This window comes from Miniopterus schreibersii (assembly GCF_964146895.1).
Source record: "Miniopterus schreibersii genome assembly, chromosome: 2".
NCBI classification, from domain to species: Eukaryota; Metazoa; Chordata; class Mammalia; order Chiroptera; family Miniopteridae; genus Miniopterus; species Miniopterus schreibersii.
Window position 1 is genome coordinate 2,259,891 of NC_138102.1, and position 27,353 is coordinate 2,287,243.

At 47.0% G+C, this 27,353-nt stretch overlaps 1 protein-coding gene and 1 long non-coding RNA gene across 6 annotated transcripts in view; one reads left to right on the forward strand and one right to left on the reverse strand.

Moving 5' to 3' along the window:
• Window positions 1-521: 521 nt before the first annotated feature.
• Window positions 522-5,862, reverse strand: LOC308552794. 2 transcript variants are annotated; one of them, XR_013998145.1, is made up of 3 exons: window positions 5,569-5,862; window positions 5,378-5,485; window positions 522-1,128 (listed from the first exon to the last, which is right to left on the reverse strand). It is a non-coding gene; the product is annotated as an uncharacterized lncRNA (long non-coding RNA). The 2 variants fall into 2 exon arrangements; XR_013998144.1 differs by lacking the exon at window positions 5,378-5,485.
• Window positions 5,863-6,960: 1,098 nt separating this feature from the next.
• MCPH1 (microcephalin 1) overlaps window positions 6,961-27,353 on the forward strand; it is a 124,486-nt gene continuing 104,093 nt past the window's right edge. The window contains exons 1-8 of one of the 4 annotated variants that reach the window (XM_081129498.1): window positions 6,961-7,143; window positions 8,368-8,459; window positions 9,196-9,314; window positions 15,385-15,472; window positions 17,195-17,309; window positions 19,262-19,405; window positions 22,619-22,708; window positions 23,470-24,543. In XM_081129498.1, coding sequence (XP_080985624.1) covers window positions 7,032-7,143; window positions 8,368-8,459; window positions 9,196-9,314; window positions 15,385-15,472; window positions 17,195-17,309; window positions 19,262-19,405; window positions 22,619-22,708; window positions 23,470-24,543 — 1,834 coding nt within the window. In that variant the 5' untranslated portion in view covers window positions 6,961-7,031. The remainder of the gene's footprint in view (window positions 7,144-8,367; window positions 8,460-9,195; window positions 9,315-15,384; window positions 15,473-17,194; window positions 17,310-19,261; window positions 19,406-22,618; window positions 22,709-23,469; window positions 24,544-27,353) is intronic. The other 3 variants (XM_081129497.1, XM_081129499.1, XM_081129500.1) reach the window with 3 other exon arrangements.

Sequence of the window (27,353 nt, forward strand, 5' to 3'; positions counted from 1 at the left end):
AGCCGTCCTGTACCCACCTTTGTAAAAGACGTCATTTTGCTTTTTACCCAGTCCCAGAGGCGTCCTCCACCCCCCACGCCCCAACCCCCCCCCCCCAACTCCGCATCCCCGACGCCCCTCCTTTGCCTTCTCCTGCCTCCCTCATCCATCACCGAGGATTTCATGGAACCCACTTAGGTCTTCTCTTCTGATTCTAACGTATAAAATAAGACGCAAAACTGACACTCTCTAGAGTATTTTCTCAGTCTGTTGAGATTTTGCTTCTCTGCAATTGTCGACGGTTTGGTTCAAATAAATTCACGAAAAATTCTCTACAGGTTTGAATGTTTCTTATGTCAACACAAGATACAAACTAAAATAATCCATCACTGGTCCCACAAATGCTTTGTTCTTTGGTTTTTCACACCCTCCGCTTTCCCTCCCCTTTGTATTTGCCCATCCTCAGTTCATATACTCACGGATTTTTAAATGCTTTTCATGTTTGTGAGTGTAGGCCTCTTGTTCTATATCACCAAGTAATAGTCTGTTAAAACTTTATTTTAAAAAATTTTAAGTTCGAAAATGTATTTTGTTATATCATTATTTAGGAAAAGTGCCACATTTGCTTCTACTAAGAATAATTACAGAGTACTGGTTTCAGCGGGAGATGATAAAAGTTTTCAGTAGATGTAACATTGGCTTTTCAAGTCTCTCTCCTCTGTCTCCTTTCGGGTTTGTAGAAACACCATAAAGGAAAACATAGCTCAGTGATCTGTGCCTCACCTTTGAAATTTATGACCTCCTAGGAAGCCCGGGCCCTCTCCTGCCCTAAGTGTTTATGCCGAGGTGTTGAGAATGGAGGGTTCCAGGGGAGCTCCAGGCTCTGGGGCACCGGGAGTCCTTCTGAAGCCCGGGGCCTTTCATCTGACGTCTGCCAGGACTTCTCAGAGACCCGCACGTCCTGGGTTCTGTCCACGGACTGTCAGGCTGTCAGGAAGCAGCCTCTGAGAAGCCCGCCACCTGCTGAACTGAAGTCAACATTTTCCGCCCTCCTTGGGCCCCGAGTGTGTATAGAGAGACTTTCTAGTCTACAGCCCTTTTATTTCAGGTGAGGGTTGGCAGAGAAAACGGCTTTCATCTTTTATTCCCCTGCAGAGAGTAAAAATGCAAAAGCACAGATAAGTTATCGTAGGTTTTGCTAAGTCCTTTCCTTATATTAAATGATTGTAGTAAAAACCCTGAATATACTGATGTTATAGAATTGTACACTGAAACCTATATAATTTTATTAACCAATGTCACCCCATTAAATTTAATAAAAAATTTTAAAAACCCTGAATAGAAATGCAATGACAAAAAATAAAACTGGAGTGTATTAGTGCAAAGGTCAAGTTTCTTTCAACTCATTAATTTAATTAACTTTGTTCTTTCTATAACTCTTTCTAAAATATGTTTTTATTGATTTTAGAGAGAGGGGGAAGGAGAGAGAGACAAACAGCAATGAGAGAGAACCATCAATCGGCTGCCTCCTGCACACTCACTATTGGGGACGGAGCCCGCAACCCAGGCATGGGCCCTGACTGGGAATCGAACCAGCAACCTCTTGCTGCACAGGGTAATGCTCAGCCAGCTGAGCCACACCGGCCAGGCTAATTAACCTTGCTCTTAATAAGGAGCTGGATAGTCCTTAGCCTGGATGATAGAGTCTCCTTCTGATAGAAGAGGTGCTGAAGCAAATGAGAAGAGGTCCACATATTGAAACGTACCAGGCCCACGGTGCATAGAAAGTGCCCAGTAAATACCTATGGACAGTATGTAGAAGGAAAACACGGAGCAACTGGCGCTGGTACCCAGAGGCTGATTCCAGGACTGATTCTAGTTTAAGTGGCTCTGTGATTTAGAGCTGGCAGCCTTCTTCCTCTCATCTGTAAAGCAAACGTGTTGGACTAGATGATGACATCATTTAAATTTATCATCTTTGGTGTCAGGGATGGGTCTTTCTTGATATGCTGTTGCTGGGTCAAGCCTTTCCTTTCTTTTTAAAATCGTATTCTTTTTATTAAAACAAGGCTTTTTGTTACAGCTCTGAAACTGTTCTTGAAACAGCACTTGAAACAAAATACCTTTACACTGGAGACTCTATTCTGGGCAGAGTAAATATCTTTCCAGTTTACATAAGGAATTAGATTGTTTTCAGTACAGTATTTAATAGTATTTTTCTAGACATTAGAATTCTGAACTAAAATCATTCCATCCTTAACAGAAATGATTGTAAATCGTATAACTCAGCGATTTTCAACCTTTTCCATCTCATGGCACATAAATTAATTACTAAAATCCTGTGGCACACCCAAAAACATATTTTTGCTGATCTGACAAAAAAAAAAAATAGGTATAACTTTGATTCATTCACACTGGACGGCTATTGTTGTGTTGGCTGTTGTCATTTTTCTATTTGACAATCTAAGGGAAAAGAGGTCGGTGCCCTAACTAAATTCAGTATTTCATGTTTTAAAAATCCCTGCAGCTTGCAGTGGAAAATCGCTGGTAGAGCAGAAACTGCTTTTCTCTGGACGGGCTGAGATGTGTTCAGTGATGACATCGATTTCTTGCTGCATAATCTTAAACCCTCACTTGCTCTCACCAGGTGCATAGCAAGAGCAGGTCCCCTGTAGGAACTGCTCTGGGCACGTGAGGCCACCACTAACTGGGCGCCAGTGTTCATCTCCTACCTGAGAGGTGAGGGCCATCGGGGCTAATCACGGTCTAGCCAGCTATTCTTCTGCCATAAACCTCTTTTCCACCTTTTTATTTTGAAAGAATTTAAGACTTATAGAGAAAGTATAAAATAATAAAGGTTTTTCACAATTTCCACTCAGGCTCCCCAAATGTTAACATTTTGCCGCATCTGTTTTATCACCCTTTCTACCTATAAGAATGTGTTTCCCTAAAATATGAGAAGATGTTGCACACATGATGTTCTTTACCCCCAAAACACTTCAGTGTGCATTTTTCTAAAATGAGGCATTTTCTTAAATAATCCAGCACAATGATCGAAAGCAGGGAATTAACATCTATACTGTTATCCAATCTAAGGGCTTTTCAAATTTCACCAATTGTCTCAATATTCTTCATAGAAAAAAATTTTTTTCTGGTCCATCATTCAATCCACAATCACACACCGTTTTAGTTGCCAATCTCCTTGGTTTCCATTAGTCCCTGACACAGTCACTCACATTTCTGTTTTTCAAGACCTTGACGTTTTTGAAGCATCCAGGCAATAACAAAAGCAGTTATTTTGTTGAATACCCGTCAGTTTGGATTTGCTCAGAACCAGATTCATGTTCTTTGTTATTAGTAGGAATCCCAGGAGCTGCACTGTGCATCGTATCACCAGGCACAGGACATCCATTCGTCCCCTGACTGGTGAAGTCTGGTCACTCTTTGCAGGTGGTACGCACTGTGTTTCTTAGCTGTAAACTTACTGTGTGAGTCACGAGTCTTGTGGGGAGATACCATGTGTGTGAAAATGCCATCTCTCATCACACTTTCACTAACAAGCTTTAGCGTCAACTGATGATCACTGTCTCAAACAATTATTTTGGTTGCCAACTGATGCTCCTCTAATTCCTTCATTCTTTCGCATTTATTTGTTACAGTTCTACTGTAATGAAGTTTCCCGTCTTCATTCATGCATTCATTTGTTCATACTAGCATAGGCTCACAATTTCCTGTTTCATTGAATGGGCTAGTATCTGTTAATACTTACTATGATCCTAAAACTGTCCCCTATTTGGCAGCAGGAGCCCTTCAGCAACTCCTGTCCTCTTGACCTGTCCCCATTATGCTCTGAGCACTTTCTTTCTTCCTCCTACATTTTTATTCCCGATTCATGCTGTGATGTCCCTGGGCCAGCCATAGGGCTAGCCATTTCTTCAAGGAACCTTTAGTTGTTTTAGTGGAAAATGGTAGTTAGAAACCATGGTCTGGGCCCTGGGTGCTAATTGTTACAGGGACAGCGTAGGCACCCCCAGAGGACAGAGATGGAGAACATCATGGACACTCAGCCAAATCCAAGCCCACAACTAGATGCTGTACTGATTCTGTACCATCGATTTATGCTTCTGTATTTCTCTGTGTCTGTTTAAAACCAGCAACCAATTTCAATGCAACAGCACTGGTTGACTCTAGCCTTCCCTAGGCAAGGGAAACAAAAGAAAAAAGTAAGCAAGTGGGACTACAACAAACTAGAGTTTTTGCACAGCAAAGGAAACCATCAACAAAATGAAAAGACAATCCACTGAATGGGAGAAGGTGTTCACCACTGATATATTTGATAAGGTGGTAACAGCCAAAATTTATAAAGAACTTATAAAACACCAAAAAAAAGCAAACAATCCAATTAAAAAATGGGCAAAGGGCCTGAATAGACACTTCTCCAAAGAGGACATGCAGATGGCCAAGAGACATATGAAAAAATGCTCAAGGTCATTCATCATCAGAGACGCAAATTAAAAGCACAATGAGGTGTCACCTCACACCTGTCAGAATGGCTCCACCAACAAATCTACAAACAAGTGCTGGCGGGGGTGTGGGGAAAGGGGAGCCCTAGTGCACTGCCGGTGGGGATGCAGACTGGTCCACTATGGAAAGCCGTGTGGAGGTTCCTCAAAAAATTAAAAATGAAACTGCCTTATGGACCAGCAATTCTACTTCTGGGAATATATTAGAAGAAACCCAAAATACTAATTTGAAAGAATATATTCACCCCTATGTTCACTGCAACATTATTTACAATAGCCAAGCTATGGAATCAGCCCACGTGCCCATCAGCAGAGGATGGATAGAAAAGCTGTGGGACATTCACACCGTGGAATACTACTTGGCCATAAAAGAGGACACTTTTGTGACAGCATGGGTGGACCTGGAGAGCGCTACGCTAGGTGAAATAAGCCAGGCAGAGAAAGACAAGTCCCGTGTGGTTTCACTCATGTGTGAAATCTAAGGAACAAAATAAACTAACAAATGAAACAGAAACAGACTCATGGAGACAGAGGGGAGGGGTTTGCAGGTTTGGGTGAGGAAGGTGAGAGGATTCAGAAAAAACCCTCCTAGACACAGACAACAGGATGGTGATCACTGGAGGGAAGGGGGTGGGGGAGGTAGAGGAGACGGTAAAGGCGGGATACGCAGGGATGGAAGGAGACCTGGCTTGGGGTGGTGAGCACAGTACAACATGTAGATGGTGTGCTATAGAACTGCACTCCTGAAGCCTATATACTTACCCAGTGTCGCTCCAATAAATTCAATAATAACAGAAAAAGAAACAACAGGCCCCAAGTAGAGTCACCTGTGCTAAGCCAGCCCCACACCTGCAAACCAAGACTTCACACTGAACCTGATTCCAGTTGCAGCCCCCCCAGGGCTGTGATCTGAGCCGCCAGGGTGGAGTTTCCCGTAATCCTCCCGACGGTTCTGATGGTCCCCCGAAGGACTGTGGCCTTCCCTGAAACAATCCATGGGTAAAAAATTGGATTTCCCTGTCCCACTCCCTCTATGCTTTTAAAAACCCTCCCAGCTCCTTCCTACCTGCTGCCTGGCTCGCGAGGCCTCCAACGAAGCCCGTCGGGTTTTCAAACTTCACTGAGCTCGAGGTTCGGTTGCTTAACGGTATGAACAGGCCCCTGTATACATTTTTCCATAACAGTTATATTTGACACTTACAGCTACATTTCTATGTAGCGGGCTGTTGTGAGCACCGAATGGCACAGCAGAAGCTAAGGGAAGGCCTCAAACTGTCGGGGAACTGGGGAGGCGGCCGCTGCCGGCCTCCAGGGCGCCCCAACAAATACCTCTAGGATGCGAGAACTTCGGTGGGAACCTGCGGGGGGCAATATACGTAAGTGCTTTTTACATAGTACGGCGCCCGCCCCGGGGAGGACCGACGGCGACCACGCGCCTGGAGCCCGCGGCACGCGCTCCGTGGCCGGCGCGGTGCTGGCGTCGCTCAGGCCCCGCGCGGGGGCGAAGCGCGCGGAGTTGCAGAAACGCCGGCAGCCCGCGGCTCACGGCGCCCAGGCGGGCGGATCCCGAGACGGAGCCCGCGGCCCGGCCTCCCGGCCTCCCGGCCTCCCGGCCTCCAGCCTCCGCAGCGCGGGCTCCCCCGGGCGCGGCGCGGGAACGGCTCGCCCAACGGCGCGCAGGGCGGCCCGACGGCCTGGGGACGGCGCGCTTCACTCCTGGCTCCCTTCACGCGGGCGGCGCCGTCCTCAGCCGCCCTGGGTCCCGCGGGGAGTCCACCGAGAACTCCGACGGGCCCGCCACCGACGGCAGCACCCCCCCCCCACCCGAGGCGAGCGGGGCCGGGGCGGGTCCCCAGGTGCGCTGCCCGGCATGTGTTCGGGCCGGACGCATGCGCGCAGCCTCGGGGCGGGGCCCGCGCCTGCGCCCTGCACGGCGTGGGCGGGGCTCCGCTGGCGGGAGGTTTGAAGCCGGGACTGGCAGAGCCCAGGGAAAAGTTCCGCCCCGGAGCGCCGGGCTCTTCCGGTCCCGCCGGGGCTGGTCCGCTCCGGGGCTTGCGAGCTGCAGCGTGGGCCCAGCGGACCCGAGGGCCGGCCCCCGACCCGCGCACGCGCCCTGGGGGCCCCCGAGCGGCCGTTCCGCGCGCGGGGCACGGAGGGGAGGGGCGTCTGGGCAGTTGCTCCCTGGGTCCCGCGGGCCTGCGCGCGGACGGCGACGCTCCCGCCCCGCTGCCAGGCGAGGCCCCGGGAGGCGCCGAGAGCTCCTCAGTCTCCTATGGGAGCCGCCGGCTTCGACGCGGGTTTTAGGGGCCGTCCGCCCCCCTAACGGACGAGCGGCCGGAGGGAGCTCCTCGCGGAGCAGGACGCGGACCCGCGGGCACAGGGACGGCGCGGCCGAGGCGGTGCCGGGGACGCCCCGCCCGCAGGCCTCCGGGGTCTCTGCTCCCGGCCCCGCCCCCGGCTCGCCCCGGCCGCTGAGGAAACCCGGAGGGCGGACCCCGCGGAGCCGGAGCGGAGCGCGCCGTCCTGCGCATGCTCGGGGCCGCCGCGGGGTCGGCCGGGACCGCTGGGCGCTGCTCTGCGGGGCGGCTCCGTTCGCGCCTCATGGCGGACCCGGGGGCCTCCCGGGGCTCGGTTCTGAAAGGTGAGCGCCGGCTCTCCCTGGGCGGGCGCGCGGGGGGCTGTCCCCGAGTCGGGGGCCGCGTCCGCGCCACGTGGGCCGGGGGAGTGGCCGGCGGTCGGCGCCGTCGCGGGCCGGCGGCGACTTCGGCGGGCGCGGGCAGCGGTGAAACGGCGGCAACCCGGCGGAGCCGTGCCTGCCGCGTTCCCGGGCCCGGCGGGAGAGCCGCCGCGCCCCCTGGCGGAGGAGTGGTGCCCGCGACCGCGCGGGGCTCGGGCGGCGCCGTCTTCACCTCGGAGCCCCGCGCCTCGGCGGTGCCGCCCTTGCAGGCGGGGCGCCCGCGGGTCCCCCGGCCCCAGCTGCGCGGCGCCGAGGCGGGGGGAGCCCCGCGCCCGCCCTGACCCGGGCCCCGGGCGCCCGGAGCCGCGCGCGGGGGTCGCGTCGGGCGCGGAGAGGAGGGGCGCCGGCGGCGAGCGCGCGCGCGCGGGGCCGAGCTCTGCAGACCCGAGTCCAGGGGGCGCGGCTGCGGCCCGACGGGGCTGCTTTTCCACGTGGCCGTTGGTTGCCTTGACCTGACGTGGCTTTTGCTGCGCGCCCAGTCGTTTAGAATGGCACGCCTGTGAATTCTTTTAAAGCGTTAGATTTTGAGAAAAAGCCACTAGGACAGGTGTCTGCAAACGGTACCCCCATTCTGCCTGTTTTTGTGGGGCCTGCAAGCTAAGACTGTTTTTTTACGTTTTTAAATGGGGGAGGGGAGCGACACGACACACAGGACATGAGCAGGAGGAAGACAGATGAAAACTATCAAACTCAAACTTTATTGCCTGTGAAGCTTTTTGGGACACAGCTGTGCTCCCTCGTGAATGTGTTGTCTGGCTCCTTTTGCTTTGCAGCCGCGAGGTTGGGTGGTGGCCTGGCCCTCAAAGCCTGAAATAGGTGCTGTCTGGCACCTTTCAGAAAGCAGACTCTTGCCCTAGGAAAGTTAAGCCTCATTTGGGAACTTGGGAGGAGCGTTGAGTGTTAATAATGTAAACTATGACGTGTGTATGTGTAAAATTGTTCTTTGCTTGAAATTTTAAGAACCATAATGGCACTAATGTTATTTTAAATAGGCTTGTAATAGAAAAAATTTAAATTTCTTTTTTTTTTTTTAGTATAAATATAACAAGAGGAAAATATATTGAAATCTTTGGGCGAGGGATGCTGGAATTTCAGTATATTTCATGCTGACACCGCATTTGTTTTCAGATGTAGTGGCTTATGTTGAAGTGTGGTCAGCCAATGGAACAGAAAATTATTCGAAGACATTTACAAACCAACTTGTTGAGATGGGGGCAAAGGTAAGAAATTCATTTTACCATTGCTGCATGTGAGTAAGAAATTCATCTTACCATTGCTACATGTGGTAGTCCTCTGGTACATGGTGAGACATATTTGCATTTTTTATTTGGGGGCTTACTAGAACACGAAGGGTGGATAGGTGGCAGGAGGAAGAAGAGGAGACCGTGGCATGAATTTGGCACAGCAGGACTCATAGCACTCTCTCCTTTCTGTGCCCTCCTTGTCTTTATGGGAAAGCTTCAACACTTCCCGTAAGGCGTCTTGTACCAGCTCTGAGATCTTCATTCACTAAGAATTGTCCTCATGATAAACATTTTAATTTCATCAAATGTGTTTTATGCATGTGTTGAGATGATCATAATGATTTTCAGCTTTGTTAATGTAGTGAATGATTATTGATTTTTTAAATTATTATTATTAATATTTGCCAATTCTTCAGTCCTGGAATAAATTCGAGTATTAGGGCTGTGCAGGGTGGGGCAAAGGTAGGTTTACAGTGGTGAGGACATGAAATAGAGTTTACTCATATTATCATTTATTATCATGTTATTTTCCATACGAACAACTGTGAACCTACTTTTGCCCCACCCTCTATTACCCTTTTTATAGGTTGATGCTTTTTGCTAATACTTTGTTGCTTATTTTGCAAGTGTCTCCATGAGTGGCATTTGCTTATACTTTGTGAAATTGTGTGCAAATAGTAATACTTTTTTCTCCCCTGCACTTTATCTACAGGTGTCAAAAACTTTTAACAAACAAGTAACTCATGTCGTGTTCAAGGATGGGTACCCGCGCACCTGGGAGAAGGCTCGGGAGAGAGGCGTGAAGCTCGTTTCTGTGCTCTGGGTTGAAAAGTAAGCCATTTCTCTGATCTTTTTCCTTGAGTGTCTAGTGCTGGTAAAGCACAGCAATACATTTTGCAGGGATCACAGAACCAAGTAATGTTTTATTTCCTTCTCTCTGCCTCTTACTTGGACAAGTCATTTAACACCCTCAAGCCTCAGTTTCCACAGCTGGACCATGGATGTAGTATAATCCTCGCCCTGCCTAGAGGGGAAATGAGCACACGCCCCGAGACACTTGCCCTTGTTGTATTCAGGAAACCGTAAGGGATCAAGTGTGGTGAAGCGACTGTATCCACCTGCTGGGGAGGCCATAACCACATTCCACAGACTGGGGCTTAAACAGCAGACTTTATTTTTCACACTTCTGGGGGCTGGGAGTTCATGGTCAAGGGGCTGGCAGGGTGGTTTTCTTCTGGGGCCTCTCTCTCTGCTTGGCCTGCAGGTGTCTCTGTCTTCATCTGGTCTCTCTGGGTCCGTCTGGGTCCTCATCTCCCCTTGAATGGACATTAATCCCAGTGGATTAGGGCCCACCCACATGACCTCATTTAACCTTAGTTTTCTCTTTAAAGGCCCCGTCTCCATATACTGTCATGTTCTGAGGTTCTAGGGGGTAGGACTTATGAATTTTAGGGGGGACGTAATTGAGCCCTTGATAGGAGTATTCAGGGGAAGCTTGGGAGGAGGTTGAGGAGAGATCGTGGGCATTTGATGACACAGGCTTTTGTGGGATGTGAGGCAGAGAAGAAGGTGTTGGAGGTGGGACCAGGGCCAGGGCAGAAGCAGGGAGAGTGGTTGGAGGCTACTGAATGAGCCAGGCTGGAGGTTTGGCGTGAGCCAGAGTGGCCACAGTGCAGTGCAGTCGCAAAGGACTAATAGCTCACTTGAGGGTGGAGGCTGTAAGTTGAACATGAGTCCAGAGGAGCGGGCCAGCTGTTTATCCAGAATACTCAACGGGAAGGGGGCAGAGAGCTGGGTTAGTCAGGGTTGGGTTTTGCCAGCTGCCGCCACTGAGGGAGTAGAGGGAAATGTGAAGCAGTGATAAGGAAGCACCAGGGACATATGCCAACCTTCTTAGGAGGGAGGGCAGGGAGAGGGCACAAAAGGAGGGGAGGTGAGGGAAGATGGTTTGATTCCAGCCCGTAGGTCTTGGCTGGTTTTACAAGAGGAGATGTTGGGAGGACAGGAGGGTGTGGGTCGAAAGTGGCGCTTGAAGTGCAGGTTATGGAAGCCCCTGAGCCTGGCACTTGCTCTTCACAGGGCCCCTTCCGTTCCTGGGCTAGTCGGCCCTGACATGGTTTCTGGTCTAACGGTGCCCTGGAAAAACTAGAGTGAATATTACACAGCATCACAAAGACTCTGACCTCGCTGAGGGGGCAAATGAAGGGGGGTGGGCCAGTCAGGGCCCCTGTGACCAGAGGATTGCCTGGGGAATTTACTCCAAAAGGTCACAGTTCCTCCCATGAAGTTTGAATGGCCAGGCCTTGTTATTATTATTATTGTTACTTTTAATTAAGTAGGTTCTTTTTTAGAGCAGTTTCATACATCACTGTCAGCCAGAGTCCATGCCTTACGTTTTGCCTTGCTGCTTTCACATACGTGTCCTCCAGCTTCCTAAGAGCAGCACCAGGACTCCTGTACACCTGGATTCCAGGGAGCATTCGTCTCCAGAGGTAGTTATCCACGGTGGTTAGCCAGGACAGTCCTAGAGTCGCCGCTCTCAGTAAGGGGCAGGGCAGGGACCAGAGCAGAGGAGTTCTCCTTGTTAGGAGATACAGATGCGTGTGTAATGTGAACATGATTTTTTTTTTCTCCTTTTAAATTTCCATCTGAAATGCTTCTAGGAAACCTGTCTTGAGTGTGTAGGTTGTCAATCGTGGTTTTCTCCCTCCGAGAGCCAGTCCAGGGCAGGGCATTGTGCATTATGGCCTGGTCTCTAGTCACCTCAGGCTGGACCAGGGGCAGTTTTGACAATTCCAGTCTCCCTCTCCACTGTTCTGTTTAAGATTAGGTGGTCCTCATTGTGGGTCTGTCTGATGTTTCCTGGTGATGGGATTGAGGTTATGGTTTCCTACGCTGAAGGCTCTGTGAGTGATGGCTGTCCTGCCTGCCGCCTTCAGTGTTCGCCTGCCTCTCCTGGTTATGCTGATTTTGATCGCCTGGCCAGGTGTTTGTTGACTTTTCCATTGTGTGCTTAGGCTTTGTTTCCCTTGAAACTAATAAGCCACGTGTAGGGAGACATCTTAAGACCATGCAGACATCCTGCTTCCCATGGGATCCCTGCATCTCCCCCTGTCCCCAGGTACAGCATCCCTTAATGATTCTTGCTGAGCCAACCTTACCTTTGATTCTTACAAGATGATTATGTTCCGAGTCCAACACTTCCTCCCCTTTCTCCAGTAGTAGCCGGCTGTGTATGCATAAGAGCCTTCCTTTCTCCCACACTGATCCATTAGCAGTCACTCCCCATTGCCCCATCCCAGCCCCTGGACCACGACTCTGCCTTTTACCTCTGAATTTGCCTGTTCTGGACACTTCACGCATGTGGAACCCTGTTTGGCCTTTTCTGCTGGCTTTTAGCCTGCTGTATGAGGGCCCGTTTGTGTAGCCTGTGTCAGCACTGTGCTCTGAGTGGCTGCACAGCAGTGCCCTGTGTGGATAGACCATGTCCCATTCTGCGTGTCTGTACATCAGCCGAGATTTGATAGAGAGAGGCTGAATCTCTAACTGGGGAAGTGTTGCCATTTTAACAGCATTTTACTTTCCAGTCCACAGCCATGGGATGTGCTTGCGTTTCTTTAGGTCTTTAATTTCTTTCCATGATGACTTGAGGTTTTCCGTGTACGAGTTTTCCATCTTAGGTTGTGTAGTTGTCAGTATTAAAAAAATGACTGAGCTTTGCATATTAATCTTGTATCCTGCTGGTTTGCTGAACTTGCTTATTAGCTCTAAGTGTTTTGTGGTTTCTTCAGGACTTTCTATGTATGTGGTTGTATAATCTGTATATAGACAGTTTACTCTGTCTTTCCAATCTGGATGCCTTTTTTTTCTTGCCCAGGTGCTCTGACTTCAACTTCCAGCATAGTGTTGAATAGACATGGGTAGGGCGAGAGTGGAATCCCCGTCTTGTTCCAGGGCTCTCAGGAGAAAGGCTATCTGTATTTCACTGGCACGCATGGTGTAGCTGCGTATTTTCCTGGGTGCCCTTTATCAGGTTGAGGAAATTTCCTTCCAACCTTAGTTATTTGTTTGTTAATGTTTGTTGTTTATCTTTAAAGGGTGTTGGATTTTGTCAATTTCTTTTTTGCATCTATTGTGATACTCATGGTTTTTTTCTTTCATTCTGTTTATGTGGTGTATTACGTCGATTGATTTTGTGTGGTGAACCAGCCTTGCATTCCTGGGGTAAATTCTGCTTGATCCTATTGTATACTTATTTTTTTAACTGCTGTGATGTTTGGTAGTACTTTCACTTTTTAATTTTTTATTTGCATTTTTGCATCTACAGTAATTAGGAGATACTGGTCTATAGCTTTCTTTTGGTGACTTAGTCTGGGTTTGGTGTTGGACAGAAGCCGCGTCTGGTTTTGAGGAGTTTTTGAGGATTGGTGTTCGTCCCTTTTCAGATATTTGGTAGAACTTGCCGGTGAAACCTGGCCTGGGCTTGCGTTTGTGGGAGCTTTTTGATTAGTGAGGCAATATCTTGCTATAGGTCTACTCACTTTGTGTTTCTTCTTGAGTCACTTGAAATAGCTTGTGTCTTCCTAGGGCGTTTCTGTTTTCATCGCGGGTCGATATTTGCTGGCCTGCACTTGTTCGTAGTATTCTGTTACAGTTCTTGTCATTAACAAAGTTGGTAATAATTCATTCCTGACTTTGTAATCTTTTTGTCTTGATCAGTCTAGCTAAAGGCTTGTCAATTTTATTGAACTTTTCAAAGAACCAACTTTTGGTTTTATTGATTTTTCTCCTCTCTTGTTTTTCTCGTGTTCATTTCCATCCTATTCTTCATTCCCTGCTTCCTTCTGCTTGCTTTCGGGCCAGTTTGCTCTTCTGATATCATTATGCAGAAGATCAGATTACTGATTTGAAATTTTTCCTTTTTTCCTCTTGAAATTTGTTTAAGGTTATAAATTTCCTTCTATAAGCACTGCTTTTCCTGTATCTCATAAAATTTGATATGTTGTGGTTTTGTTTTCATTTGTTTCAAACTTTTGTGTGGGTTGTTTTTGTTTGTTTTGGTTTGGGATTTTTTTTTTTGCCATTTCTTCTTTGACTCATTGGTTATTTAGGAGGTTCTTGTTTTATTTCCATGAATTGTGAGTTTTCCAAACGTCATTCTGTTTTTGATGTCTCGTGTTCTGTTGTGGACGGAGAATACCTTTTGTATTATTTCAGTCCCTTTCAAGTAGTCGAGACTTGTTCTGTGCCCTGGTGTTGGGTCTTCCTGGGAGGACCTGCCGGTGCTCTGTGGAGGAACGTCCTAGGTATGCACTCTGTCAGGCCTAGAGCAGTTAGCTTATACTTTTTTAAGTTTTGTGTTTCCTTCTAGATCTGTCCACTTAAATGGCATATTGAAGTCTCCAGACGTTACTATTGAGTGTAGAGGGCTCGCATGTTTAAAGTTGTGGTGGATGCTGTTATCTCCTGGAGAAAGTGTGCCAGTTTTCATCTTTTCTAGTGGTGGAAAAAACACCTGTTTCCACAGCCATTTCTCACACCGTTATCTTCATCTTCCCTACTTTCAGGTGAAAAAATAAAATTGATTTTTCATTTTCCTGATTTTTTAGTAAGCTTGAATTTTCTCCCCCAAAACTTAGAGGTAACAGCCAAACTGAGCTTTATTTTGTGTGTCAGATGTCTGTCCTTTTGCCATCCAGGCCACTGCTCCTGTTTTCACAGGAAATGTGAACAGTACATAGGACCAGTCACTAGGTGTCGCTAGAACCCGTCTGTGGGGTTATTTCTGAGCTTGCTTTACAGGAGCAGACAGCTGAGATCTCAGGGTTCCTGTTCTTGTGATGAAAGGTGGTGTTAAAAGGACCAGTGTTTCTAAAAAACCTGCCAAGTAGACTGTTCTCCTCGTAGCAAACATATGGTGCCCCTGTGTTAGTTAAACAGGCAAAGCAATGCACAAAATACCTGCTGCTACCACACACACGGTCCTGACACTTCCTTCTTAATACGGTTGACAGAGGTTTCTGTGTCAGCATGGACATATTTACCCTTTCTTTTTTACTGTATTTTAGTTATATTTTCAGCTGTCCTTTGCATACTAGACTTCGAGCAGTGATATCTTCTGAACTGTAGTCAGGGATGTGGTTAGGGCTGAATTTTAAAAAGACGTCACAGGTAAGTGAGATTGCTTTGTGAGATGGGCGTGGTGAGGGTTCTGGTCTGGGTGGGGAATGGATGAGTAGAATGATTCAAGGTTAGTATTTCAGTGATAGAAGAATTAGAGGAGAAATGGAGAAGAACATTTAGAAAATCGCTGTAGTTGTGCAGATTTGAGGGACTGATGCCTGGAGGTAGGTCCCAGTCCAGGTTCCCAGTGCGAGAAGGACAGTGGAGGGTGTTAGAGTGGCAGTGACGACATGGCTGCTGGACTGTGGAAGGAGAGGCACAGCCGGGGACAGCGGGTGGCAGAACTGCTCTGGGGGCTTCAGGGTCCGGAGAGAAATACACAGAAAGGAGAGCCTGGTTTTGGAGGAAAGATGAGCTTTCTGCCCTCAATTTCTTCAGGACCTTCTGGCTCTGACTTACTCCTTTTACAGCCTGTTTACATTATGCGTTTAATGGCAGATGCTTGCACCTTTGTGAGTGCTGTGCACTGGCCATTCTGAGATGTGTTTCAAACCTGACATCAGTGCAGAGGAAGAGCACTTCCTTTACGTGCCTCTCACCCCTACTCTCATCCAAGAAACACCATGTGGAGAGGACGATGGAAGGCAGAATTTATATGGACTTTTGTATTAGTAACGTGTGTACCAGTGTGTGGATTTCCTCAGTTACCGCTGACATATGCAGGTTTAACCCTTGTGAGTCTAACAGACATGCTCACGGAGATGGTGGCTCTCCTCAGGTGCAGGACCGCCGGGGCACACGTCGACGAGGCCCTGTTCCCTGCTGCAAACACTCATGAACACCTGCCGTGCCTCATTAAAAAGAAAGTAAGTATGTGATTCCAGTGTAGACAGTGGCGATTATACATTTATTCATCGTTTATTTTATTCCTAGAAAAGGAAACTTTAGAGATACAGCCAAGTGCTGTCTTCAGTACTGCTGTTGATAATACTGTTATCACAGTGTTCTTGTGAGTTGAGATTATTTTACCCATGAAGGCTGTGATGGGACATTACTTACTGCTTTCTAATTCGCTGTGGTGATGGTGGCATTTAGATAGGTCCAGATGCTGGTGGAGATTCCCAGTGCTTCGGAATCTAGGGAGCACCTCGGGACCAGGGAGTGTCCAGGGAGCCTGTTTTCCCAGTACATCACCTCCTTACAACAGCCCTCCCACCAGTGATAGGCATGGGGGCGGGGAGTGTACAGATTCCCACACTCCCTGGCCCCGTAGCTATGAAGCAACACTTAGTTTAATCAGCAAGTGGCCTGCTGTGCAAGGACACTGGAGGGAACAGTGCAGGCCCTTTCCCTACCTGCTTGGCGAAACCCCCAGCATCCAGGGTCATCTCCTTATTTCTATGCTTATTTCTGCCACTCATCACGAGGGAATAAGCTCCATGATGGCAAGGCTCAGTCTTTGAGAACAGTTCCTCACACACAACAAACAGCGTTTTGCTAACTCATCAGATGAAGAAGAGGAACTAACTCCCTGGAAGAGCAGGTGGTTGAGTCCAGACCTCAGGAGAGCCTTGGCTCTTCATTGTCACTGGGACAGGGACTAGACTAGGCAGCCTTGTAAACAGGTGCACCGGCAGCTTCAGCCCAAAAGCCAAACAGGCCTTGCCAGCAGACACCTTTCTCCAGGGTCCTAAGGAAGTCTCAGGTGTAGAAGCAGGGGACAAGCTGGAGCTCTCAGGTGTGCATTCGTGTGGCCTGGCTCTGGGTGCTCCACAGCAGAGAAAGGGGGGAGGTGTGGGGCTTGTCAGGAGGCATGTTCCTTCTGGGGGTGGTAATACTCGAAAGTTATCCCAGGACTTTCTTGACGTGAGCCTGAGCTTCATGGAGCTGAGGTTTCCTGATTTTGCACATTTTGTCTGTAGTTCTACTTGTTGCTTTTTATTGGCTGAAGGGGGTTGCTGTGATTTGAAGAGAAGACAAGATTAAATAATGATTCTTTCCTTTAGCAATTATTATAAAATAACTGCTTTGGTATTTTATTACTATGTCTGGATTTTTTGTGAGATGGGGAAATAACATGATAGTAGCAAAAATAAGAAGAAAGAGACTAATTATTTTTAAGAATTTTCATGGAAACTAAGCATGCTGGGATGCAGAAAATGCCTCAGAAGCACAGCTACTTACATAGCCCTTTATTCGGTCTTTAGGTTCTGTTCACATACACATATATATACATATATCTGTTAATCCTCACTTGAGGGCATGTTTATTGATTTTTCTTAGAGAAGACAGGAGAGGAAGAGAGAAACATCGATCAGTTGCCTCAAACCCAAAACCTGGGTATGTGCCTTGACCAGGAATTGAACCCGTGATCATTTTAGTGCATGGGACCACGGTCCAACCAACTGGCCAGGGCTCTGTCCATATTTTTTACAATTGTATAAACTCACATATAGTGCAAAAAGTACCTCTTCAGGGTTTTATTATTAATGGTACAAGACATATCCAGAACGTACACAAAAGAGTTCCTTCCTGTCCTACACAATTGCAATACCGTGTGTTAATTTTTTATGTTCTTTTTTGCACAGCATAGGTGTATGCAGCCCAAAGACTTTATTCCCAAAACACCGGAAAACAATAAGAGGCTTCAAAAGAAATTTGAGAAAATGGCTAATGAGCTACAAAGGCAGAAAACAACTCTAGGTAAGCAAATAAATACAACATGATCCTTTCCGTTTGTGTTTATACATCTAGTTTAAATTGCCTGGTGACCAGTGGCACATAGGATGGCCTAGTGAAGAAGGGGACTGCAGTGGTCTAGCCCAGGAAGAAGAAAACAAAATACAGGTCACCTTGAAAATAGCTGTTGCAGGGCCAGGCAGTGAGCTAACTGATCACAGTGGGGTTTTGCTTGTTAAGCTATGATTTACATATAACGTTATGTAGCTTCAGGTATGCAACATAATGGACTGATACTTGTATACAGCGTCAGCATCCATCACCATACAGAGTGACAGAATTTCTTTTCATTTTTTTTCTTGCCATGAGTGCTTTTAAGGTGCACTCTCTTAGCAAGTTTCAGATATTCAATACAGTGTATTAACTAGTCACCATGCTGTACAGTGCGTCCCATGACTGACTTGTCTTATTACTGGGAGTCTGTGCCTTTTGACCCCTTCACCCATTTCATGCCCCTCATCCCCTACCTCCCTGCAGCCACCAATCTTTGCTCTGTATCTGTGAGTTTGGGGGTTGGTTGTTTTGTTGTTTTGTTTTAAGGTTCCACATATTAGTGATTTCATGCAGTGTCTGTCTTGCTCTTTCTGACTTATTTCACTTAGTACTACCCTCAAGGTTCAATCCATGTTGTCTCAACTGGCAGATTTTGTTCTTTTATGGCTGAGCAACATTCCATTTATACATGTTCCATGTTTCCTTTATCCATGCACCCACTGATGGACATTTAGGTTATTTCCGTATCTTGACTGTTATAAACAATGCTGCAGTCAACATGGGGGTGCAGATATCTTCTGTTTCCTTTGGTTAACTACTCAGGTACTGGGTCATGTGGTGGTTCTGTTTTTGTACCATTTTGCATAGTGGCTGCCCCGGTTTTCATTCCACCAACAAGGGCTCCCTTTTCTCCACATCCCCCCAACGTTTGTTATCTCTTGTCTTTCTGATGATGGCCATTCTAACAGCTGTGAGGTGGAATCTCGCTGTGGTTTTGACTTGGCATTTCCCTGGTCATAATTGATGTTGAGCAGCTTTTCATGGGCCTGTTGGCCATCTGTGTGTCTTCTTGGGAGCAATGTCTATTGAAGTCCTCTGCCCGTTTTTTAATCATTTTTTTACTGTATTCTTTTAATGATTTGGACATATACTTTGAAATGTCATGAAACTCTGAAGTACTTTATGTGTTTTCGACATTTCTTTCCCTCTTTTGCCTGTGTCACCTGTTCTCTGAATTCAGTAGTTCAGACCAATCCTGCACATCATTGATATAAATAAGCAATTTCTGTAACTATGGTTTTTCTTTGCTTTAGTCTATACTGCTGCGTTGCAGATTCTCTGTTCTGTGTTTTGAAGTTATGTAGGTAGAATGACCATTATTTTACATCTGTTGTGGTACTGCAACAGAACTGACTAGCACATGTGGCCTGCACAGGGCTGCCGGGTAACGTTCTGAAAACATTGCCTTCATTGTTTGTTTTTGTGCTCATTCTCATTGGTATCAGTTGTAGAGGTGGTGATGCTGATGGTGGAGGTGGAGTGTTGGTGTCCATTGCAGAGGTGGAACTGATAGTGGAGGTGGAGTGTTGGTGTCCATTGCGGAGGTGGTACTGATGGTGGAGGTGGGACTGATGGTGGAGGTGGAGTGTTGGTGTCCATTGCGGAGGTGGGACTGATGGTGGAGGTGGAGTGTTGGTGTCCATTGCGGAGGTGGGACTGATGGTGGAGGTGGAGTGTTGGTGTCCATTGCGGAGGTGGTACTGATGGTAGAGATGGAGTGTTGGTAGAGTGTTGGTAGAGGCAGGTAATGATGTGGAAAGGAAAGAGGAAAACTGGTGGGCGGGGATGGTCCTTAAAGGAATCCTGTTGTTGAAGTAGGAAGGCATTTTTTTAGCTTAAATTGGATTTTTGTTTCCTTTCAGATCAGGATGTCCCTGTTCTCTTGTTTGAGTCCAGTGGCTCATTGGTGTACAGCCCCATACTTTCCATGTACCAGGGTCATCACAGTGCCATGGAGAAGAGGCTGCAGGAGATGAAGGAGAAGCGGGAAAACCTCTCCCCTACCTGTAAGTGCTTACATCTGACAAAATGGAAGTTATGATAGGTGAATAAAGTGTGGTGAGAAGGTAGTTTTCCTTTACCTACATATTTTAGTTCAAGTTTCCCAATTCTGACAGGTTTTAACTTATTTCATGGTAGACTTTGTTAATATTTTCTTCCAGAAAGCCTTGTGCTTCATTGATATTTTAAGGATTATTGGGTGTATAGCATTCTCCAGGGTTAAAGTCCTGTTTGTTGCGATTCCTTTGTAATTATTAACACCTTTGGGATTTTTTAATCAAATTCATCAGGCCCCTCTTTTGAAAGACTTTGCTTTAGATTAGCTAATGCATCAGTTTATGTTTTCTTTCATCTTTAAAACTTTTAATTTACATAAATACATTTTCATAAAACATTTACCAGTAGGTGGCTCATAGTAACAACCATCTAGATTCTTACCTAGTTCCCTCTGCCCGTGGATGACCCACATTGTAAGTTGATGTGTTATCCAGATGTTTCCAGTGCATCAGATACCTGTGTTCATGAAAAAGATAGAGACACCTGCATCTTTCTGTGTGGAGGTGTAATTTTTCTTTACCTACATTGGATCCTGGCATATCCGTTATTTCCAACTTTTTTTATTACTTAAAAGTGTCTGGAAGGTTTTTTCAGGTCAGTAGGTGTGGACTTAATTCTTTTTTTAAAAAAAAAATACTGCAGGTTATTGCAGTTTTGATATGAACCCCCTGTTGGTGCCTGTTCTTGTTTTTCTTTATTAAACTTAATGGTGTGGTTGTTTGGGAGCTTTACCCATTTTTTATCTGTGGACGTCGGGCTCTCCCCCACTTCTCACTGTTAAATCCACACACTGGTGGACATGCTTCTCAGAGACCTTCGCCCTCCTGTGGTTCTCATGCATTTACATAATGTCAACGTGTGAAGGCAGAATTTAAAATTTTTTATTTATGGTTTTTATTTTTCAAGAGAATTTAAATTTTGATAGACATGGTCAGGTTGCCCTTTGCCAGTCATTTGTAAAAGTGCCTGTTTCTCCACCTGGGAAACCGAATGACATTATCCTTAACATTTTCTTCAGTCTGAGATTGAGACACTGCATTTCTTTGGATAATTTGCTTTCAAGGTCAGCAGTGAGTTTGCTGGTGAGGCTGGATGTCTTCTCATGGTATTGACATGACCATCCCTGACTACAGTACCCAGTGCTGTGAGCTCCACGTCTTTGTCCAAATCCAGTTCATGTTTCTCTTTTCTGACTTGTGGAGCTTTGTGTGGGTCTTTCACACTAATGACTTGTCACGTGTTGGGAACATTTTCTCCTGGCTCTCCAGCGTGCAGCACGGTGTGCCTGTGTCCAAGGCAGTCAGCAAACGTGTTGAGTAAAGTGCACGGAATTGTTAGATAACCTGCAGCGACTTCTGCAAAATGGAAACGTTCCATGTAATGTAGATAAATCTGTCCATCTTCTCCGTGTGGCTTAGAACTCCACCACGGGGTTTTAACCTGGTCTGTATTACTTTCTGTTTTGTGGTTTATTTTTTAAGGTTAGATTTTTTTAAAGTCTTGAATTTATGTTTGTATATTATATGCTGTGGGCAACTCTATCAAGTAAGGTTAGTTTTGGCTGCATACAACATAAGCACAAAAACAGAGGCTGAAATTAGAGGTGCATGTCTATCATGTCAGAGAACTTGGCAGTCAGCCGTGACAGGGTGGCTGTCCCTAGGTGTCTGTAACAGTTTCGGCTCCCACCTCTCTGCTCTGCCTTCCTTGGTGCCTGGCTCTGTTTGCTGAGGTGTGTGCCTCCCAGCTGAGTCAGCTTCCTGGGAGCAGCCTGACCAGAATCCTGTCTAGTCCTGCTGCCAAAGTCCATTGGTCAGAACTCAGTCCTATGGCTATTCCTGGTTGTAAGCTACATGTAACCATTTATGGCCAGAGAGCTACAAGGGCAAAAATCCTACTCTAGATCTGCCAGGAGAAAATCCAGTGCAGTCAGTTGTGTTTGTGCTCATACATCCAGTTTAATTCGCCTGGTGACCGCTGGCACCAGGATGACTTGGCCAGTGAGGACCTCAGTGGTTCCAGCCCAGGAAGTAGAAACCAAATACAAGTGGCCCACGGGAGACCACAGCCAGACTGGAATGGAGTCTTTCCCAGGGTAGCCTGCTGCTCTGATCATGAGGGCTGTGTGGTTGAGAGGGGTAGAGAATGGAGACTGAGGTGTGTCAGGAGCTGTTCCAGGTGAATATTGTGCCAACGGTCTCCGTGGATAATTGTGTCTGCGCCTATTTTTGCCTTAAACTTTGGTCCATTACTCTGCAGAGCTAATTCTGCCACTCAGATGCACCTAGCACAGTTCAGAATTCAACAGCTGAAAATGCTGTCTCTGAGCTTACCTTCCTTATCTTAGTTTATTCTCATTTTATAATTCTTTGCTAAAGTTTTCTCAGAAAAACATCCTTTTGATTCTCTTTAAAAACACCTGTGGGTATGAAGCCAAAATCTCTTGTTTTCTGGTCTGTTGTTTGCATGGCCTTTGAAGATAGTGTTTAGGGCCTTATTTGTTAAATTGTTGATACCCTAAACTGGGTGTTTTCTATGGAGCCTTAGGGTTTCCCAGCCTTGGCACTGTTGATATTGTGCTGGGTAACTCTTTATCGGGGCACTGTGCTGGGACTGGTAGAATGTTTTGCAGCATCTCTGGCCTCTGCCCACTAGGTGCCAGCAGCAGAGCTCATATCCTCACCCCCGTTCCCCAATGACACAAGTCAGTGTCTGCAGACATCCCCAGGGTCTGCTGGTAGCCCAGCGCCCCTTCCCCCCCGCCGTGAGAAGCACTCTGTAGCCAGAGAGGTGACTGATACGGCCCTTGGAAAAAAGCCTGTATTGTCAGGCGGTAAACTTACAGGAATAGCTATTTGCCTTTGTCGAGCTATAGCCTGGGTTCAGGCAAGCCCACTCTTCATGACCCCTTCTGATTGTGATTATCCAGGGAGTTAATTCTTTTTTACAGTGTGAGTTCCAGAGACTACTTTTAAGATTCTCACCACTTCTAATAGATCTGGGTGAGTTTTGTGTGCTTATTTTGTAGCACGTCCAGAAGGTAAGGTACAGGCATAAGTCTGTACGTGATACGTAAGAGCAGACTGCATGGGCTTTCTACTAGCTTCATCTGAAAAAATGCCAAAGTTGTGTCTAATGAAATGTTTTGACTGTGCTTTCAGCTTCCCAAATGGTTGAAAAGTCTTGTGAAAACCCAGCTCGCTCTTTCTGTGAAGCATCTCTGGACATATCACATGATACTTCCTGCTCAGGTAAATTGTTTTTTGTGATATATTGAAGCTTTAAGAATATTATTTTCGCCCGGCCGGACGTGGCTCAGCGGTTGAGCATCAACCTAGGATCCAGGAGATCATGGTTCCATTCCCTGTCAGGGCACATGCCTGGGTTTCGGTCTCGATCCCCAGTGGGGGGCATGCTGGAGGCAACCCATCAATGACTCTCATCATTGATGTTTCTATCTCTCTCTCTCCCTCTTCTTACCTCTCTCTGAAATCAGTAAAGATATATTTAAAAAAATTTTTTTTCTCATTTGGAATATTATATGATGAGAAAACTAGTTACTTAAAAACTAGAATTCCTGAGTTTCACCCTGAAGTTAGGAATTATAATAAAAAGTAGTTTTTGTAATGAAATTAAGATATAACAAATTACAGGACTTAAACCTCGTTTGGTTCCTGTGGCATTTCTCTTAGGCATTTGCTTTCTTGGAACAGAATCAATAGATCTTTAAATTACATAAATATAATCTTGTGTGAACGAACCTGCTTGCCGTGTAAACGTTCAGGGCAGGAAACAGTGTCCTACAGCCTGTGTGGTGAACACATGGAACAGGGTCGCAGGGGCTCAGCGTCACACTTACTTCCATGTCAGCAGTAAAACCTGGAAAACTAGAACTAGCTCTTCTTAACTAATGGCAGTGCTCAAACGTATCAGTCTGTTGCACAACTCAGCATGATGTTTATGGTGATCGAGACCCCTTTTTAAAAGTTAATTCTTCGTTGATATTTTCCAGGGGACTCCTTTGCTGGTTGTCTGCAGTTATCTTTTGATGATCCTTGTGGAAACTCAGGATATGGGAATCAGGAAAGGGAATCAGGAGGATGCGTCGGTGACATTAAAAGTGATGTGTGTGTTTCTTCACCTGCATTGAAAACAAGCAGTATTCACTCACTAGCATCTCCCAGGTACCTCAGCCACTCAACTCCTCGGAAACCTGTGAGCCAACCTTCAGAGGAGGAAGGAAATGGGCAGAGAGGTCCTGGAGGTGACGTGGCCACCACTCCTGGCAAGAAGCCATCCAAGGGAATATCAGAGATGTTTGACGCGAAGTGTAGTCTGTCGCCTGCAGCCGAAGACCACCTTGTGGGACATTCACAGCCCAAGAGCTCCTCGGTGAGGAGAAAGAGAAGGTCAGAGCAGCTGCGTTCACCTCCAGACGACAGGCTCGGGAAGAAAAGGTGCAGCAGGAAGGCCGCTGTGCCAAGGATGCAGCTGTTTCAGCCAGAAGGTGGCCCGTGGGCTGTGGCCAGCTCTGCTGTCGAGACCCCTCACTGTGGGGGGTCCTCGTATGACGATTACTTTTCACCCGACAATCTCAAGGAAAGGAGCTCAGAGAACCTTCCTCCTGGGCCTCAGTCACCTTCCCGCCCTGCTCAGTTAGGCTACAGAGTTGGTCTTTCCAGGAGGGAGAGGACGGACATCTTAGAAAGGTCCGACTTCTCCCGCATTGGTAAAAACCCCAGGTCAGTGGACACTGCCCATGTAACAGCAAACACTAGCTCGGGTCTTCAGGAACCCAGAAATGATGAGTCATGTGCACCTCTGGGTGGTGTGACTTCTAGGAAAACACCTGCTGCTGAGGAAGCTCCAGGGTGCTGTGGACAGGCTGATGCTCGGAGAAGGGGAGACGGGTGCTGGGAGGGAAATGACTTTTCTTGTCCCGACCATGAACTCGCACGTGGAAAAGAACAGGCAGGGAGAGGGCACCAGGGTGGTCTCACTCCAAGCAATAAAGAAATGACGGAATTGGACGCGGCAGGCAAGCAGCAAGAGGACACCACCTCTAGAATGCTGAATTTCTCGCAAGGTGAATCTCAGGGGTTCTAAGCAGATTGTGTAGGTGACTCAGGTGTGGAAAGTCCAGAGAAGAAAGGGAGACTTAGCTGGAGGCTGTGATTAGAAATATTTCTTTTCTTTCTAATTTTAAAGAATGTGGCCTTGATATTTTCCAGTGATAAATTCTTTAGAGAGAATGGCTCACCACCCTGTGGAATTTCTAGGTCAGATCTAGAATGTATTAGGAATACGTTTCTCCCAGCCTGCACTTTCTGTGGGTGAAAAGAAGGGTGATACCTGGTGTGTGTAAGGGACAGGAGCGAATGCTTTTCTTTGTTTCGATGTAGCCTCTCACCGTAGCGCGGTTGTGTGCACAGAGGCATACCAAGGGGCAGTGGTAAAATCGCAGGTCCTAACAGTGAGGCCTTCCCTTCAGAAGGGCTTCAAGGTCGTGAAGGTCATTGATTTTGTCAAGAAAAGGGAAGGTATGAAAAAGCACATGGATATGTTGTCAGTATTTTGAAGACACTTTGGGCACTGTTATAAAGAAATGCTTAACGTTTTTCCTTCAGTGGGCAGCTTATTGTAGCAGGCCTTGCTTTTACTTATTTTGCTTCAAACATCGTTTAAATAGATTTATTTCAGTCTGTAATTTAATCATAACATTAACGAACTGTAATTGTAGTAATCGTAGCAAAGGGGGCAAAATTGGAAAACATTTTGCACTTTCTGATTTTAAGCAGAAATACGTTTCAGCAATCAAAATGCAGAAATCTTGAACTGTAACCGTCTCTACCTAAAGGCTGGGCTGATATTTCATTAAGACCAAGTTTATTTTTATCATTTCTCTACTCCCCAAGTGGTTTTAACCACCTCTCTCAGGATGGGAACGTCATGGGGTTGGAATAGTGGTAGATGTATTGTGTGTCTTTCCCTTGGATATAAATGAGCTCCCCAAAATCGTCTCACAAAAAGAATTTTGTATATTTTTAATATAATTTTTATATCTTAGTTTTCTAAAAATATATAAAATTATATATAAAATATATGAAAACTCGTGTGGACTCCAAAGTTAATTTAAAACACTGTATGTATAGACTAGTTTTGGGGGTTAAGAATATTCTGTTCTCAATGCTTCCCTTCTCACTCTCAGTTTTGACCTGTGTATTTTTAAAACCTTTGAGTACTATTTGATGACCTGCACATACAAAGTGAGTGGGAGGGAAGCTGGTTCCAGGCAGTGTGGTGCACCCTGGACCCCAGTGATGTCTAGAAGGATGTGGTGGTTCTTGGAGGCAGACGTACGGCCTGTCCATGGCCCCTGAGGTCTGGGGCATGTGGGAGAGGGTGAGGGGCAGCACGGGCCTCCCAGGAGACTTCAGGTCTCAGTGGTCACAAGGTGTGGGCTGTCATGCAGTGGGGTGCAAAAAGGCCCCGGTGTGACTCAGTTCCGGAAACAGACATAAGGGTATCTTCTAGAGTCCCTGTCATTCCAAAGAGACAGAGTCATGGCATTTCAGGACAGAAGAGACCTATGTGTTGTCTAGTCTGAGCCTAACACGTGTTTTGTAGTGATACAGTGAAGACCCACTGATGTTTTAATGGTCCATTGTCAGCCCCGTAGTATCCCATTTCCCTCCGGGAGTTAGTTACCTATCAAAGTGCACGGCCTGTGGTCTCCCTGACACCCCGCCCCCAGTGTGCCCAGATTGTGAAGCTGTAAAGCCACTCCGTGCTTCCAGCTGTGCCTCTGCAAGCCTTCTTGCAGAAATAAAGGCCTCCTCTTAGTGTCTGTCTTCAGTTCTCCTTTACTGCTCGCCTGCAGAGGCTGCGGGAACCAGTGAGAGATTCAGTGGGGCGTTGCTAGGACAGGAACAGAGGGAGAAACTTTCATTCTGGTTTTTTTTAAGTAGCAATCTTTGAAATTGTGTTAACCAATTTCTTTTTAAACTTTTATTCTCTGATTTTATAAACAGTACACAAATACAAGCTTAATGTAACAAACATTACTAAAAAGAGAAATTTTCTTTCCTCACTTCCATTAGTCCATTTTACAACTATTTGCTGTGCACATGTTGTGTCCCGGCCGCACAACATGGTTTGTTTCCAGGGAGATGGCAGCGAGGGAGACAGCAGGCACCCCTCGTGGAGGTCGGGTCCTAGTGAGGAGGGCAGACAGCAGCACAGGGGTGTGAGCATGACATCGGTCACAGGCAGTGAGTGATGAGGGAAGGACCACAGAAGTGTGGGCGGTCAGGTGAGGCAGCCGAGGAAGGCTGCTCGGAAGAGGTGGCATCAGATCCCAGGCCTGGGTGTGGTAGAGGAGGTAGCCTGTGACTGCTGGAACCCTGTGTCAGCCTGAGGAAAACGGCAAGTGCAAGTGTCCTGAGGTGGGAGGTGCTGGCCGGAAGGGCGCGGGGCTAACAGCAGCTCCTGGGGTGATGGAGGATGGGGAAGTGAGGGCAGAGAGGCCGCGGGGGCCAGGTCTGAGGGCCGGGCTTGGAGCAGCTTGGTTTGGTTTGAAGTGTGATAGACGCACTGGGGGGTTTTAAACGGAGGAACCAGGATGCCCTCGCACATGGCCTGCTCGCCCACCTGCGCCAGGTAAGGTCTCTAGCAGCTGGAGTTGGGCGGTCGCCTCAGATGAGTAAGGACGGGGAGGGGGGGTGGGTACAAGTCAAGTGTGGAGGCCGCTGAGGGGACAGTGGGGTCAACCTGGGATTGGCCTGTCTCCAAAGGGACCCAGGGTGAGGTTTGTAGGTGGTTCAGAACTGGATGTTTTTAGGGCCCATGTTGCAAATAACTAGTTTGAATTCAAGAAAATATTTAACCATCATTCTG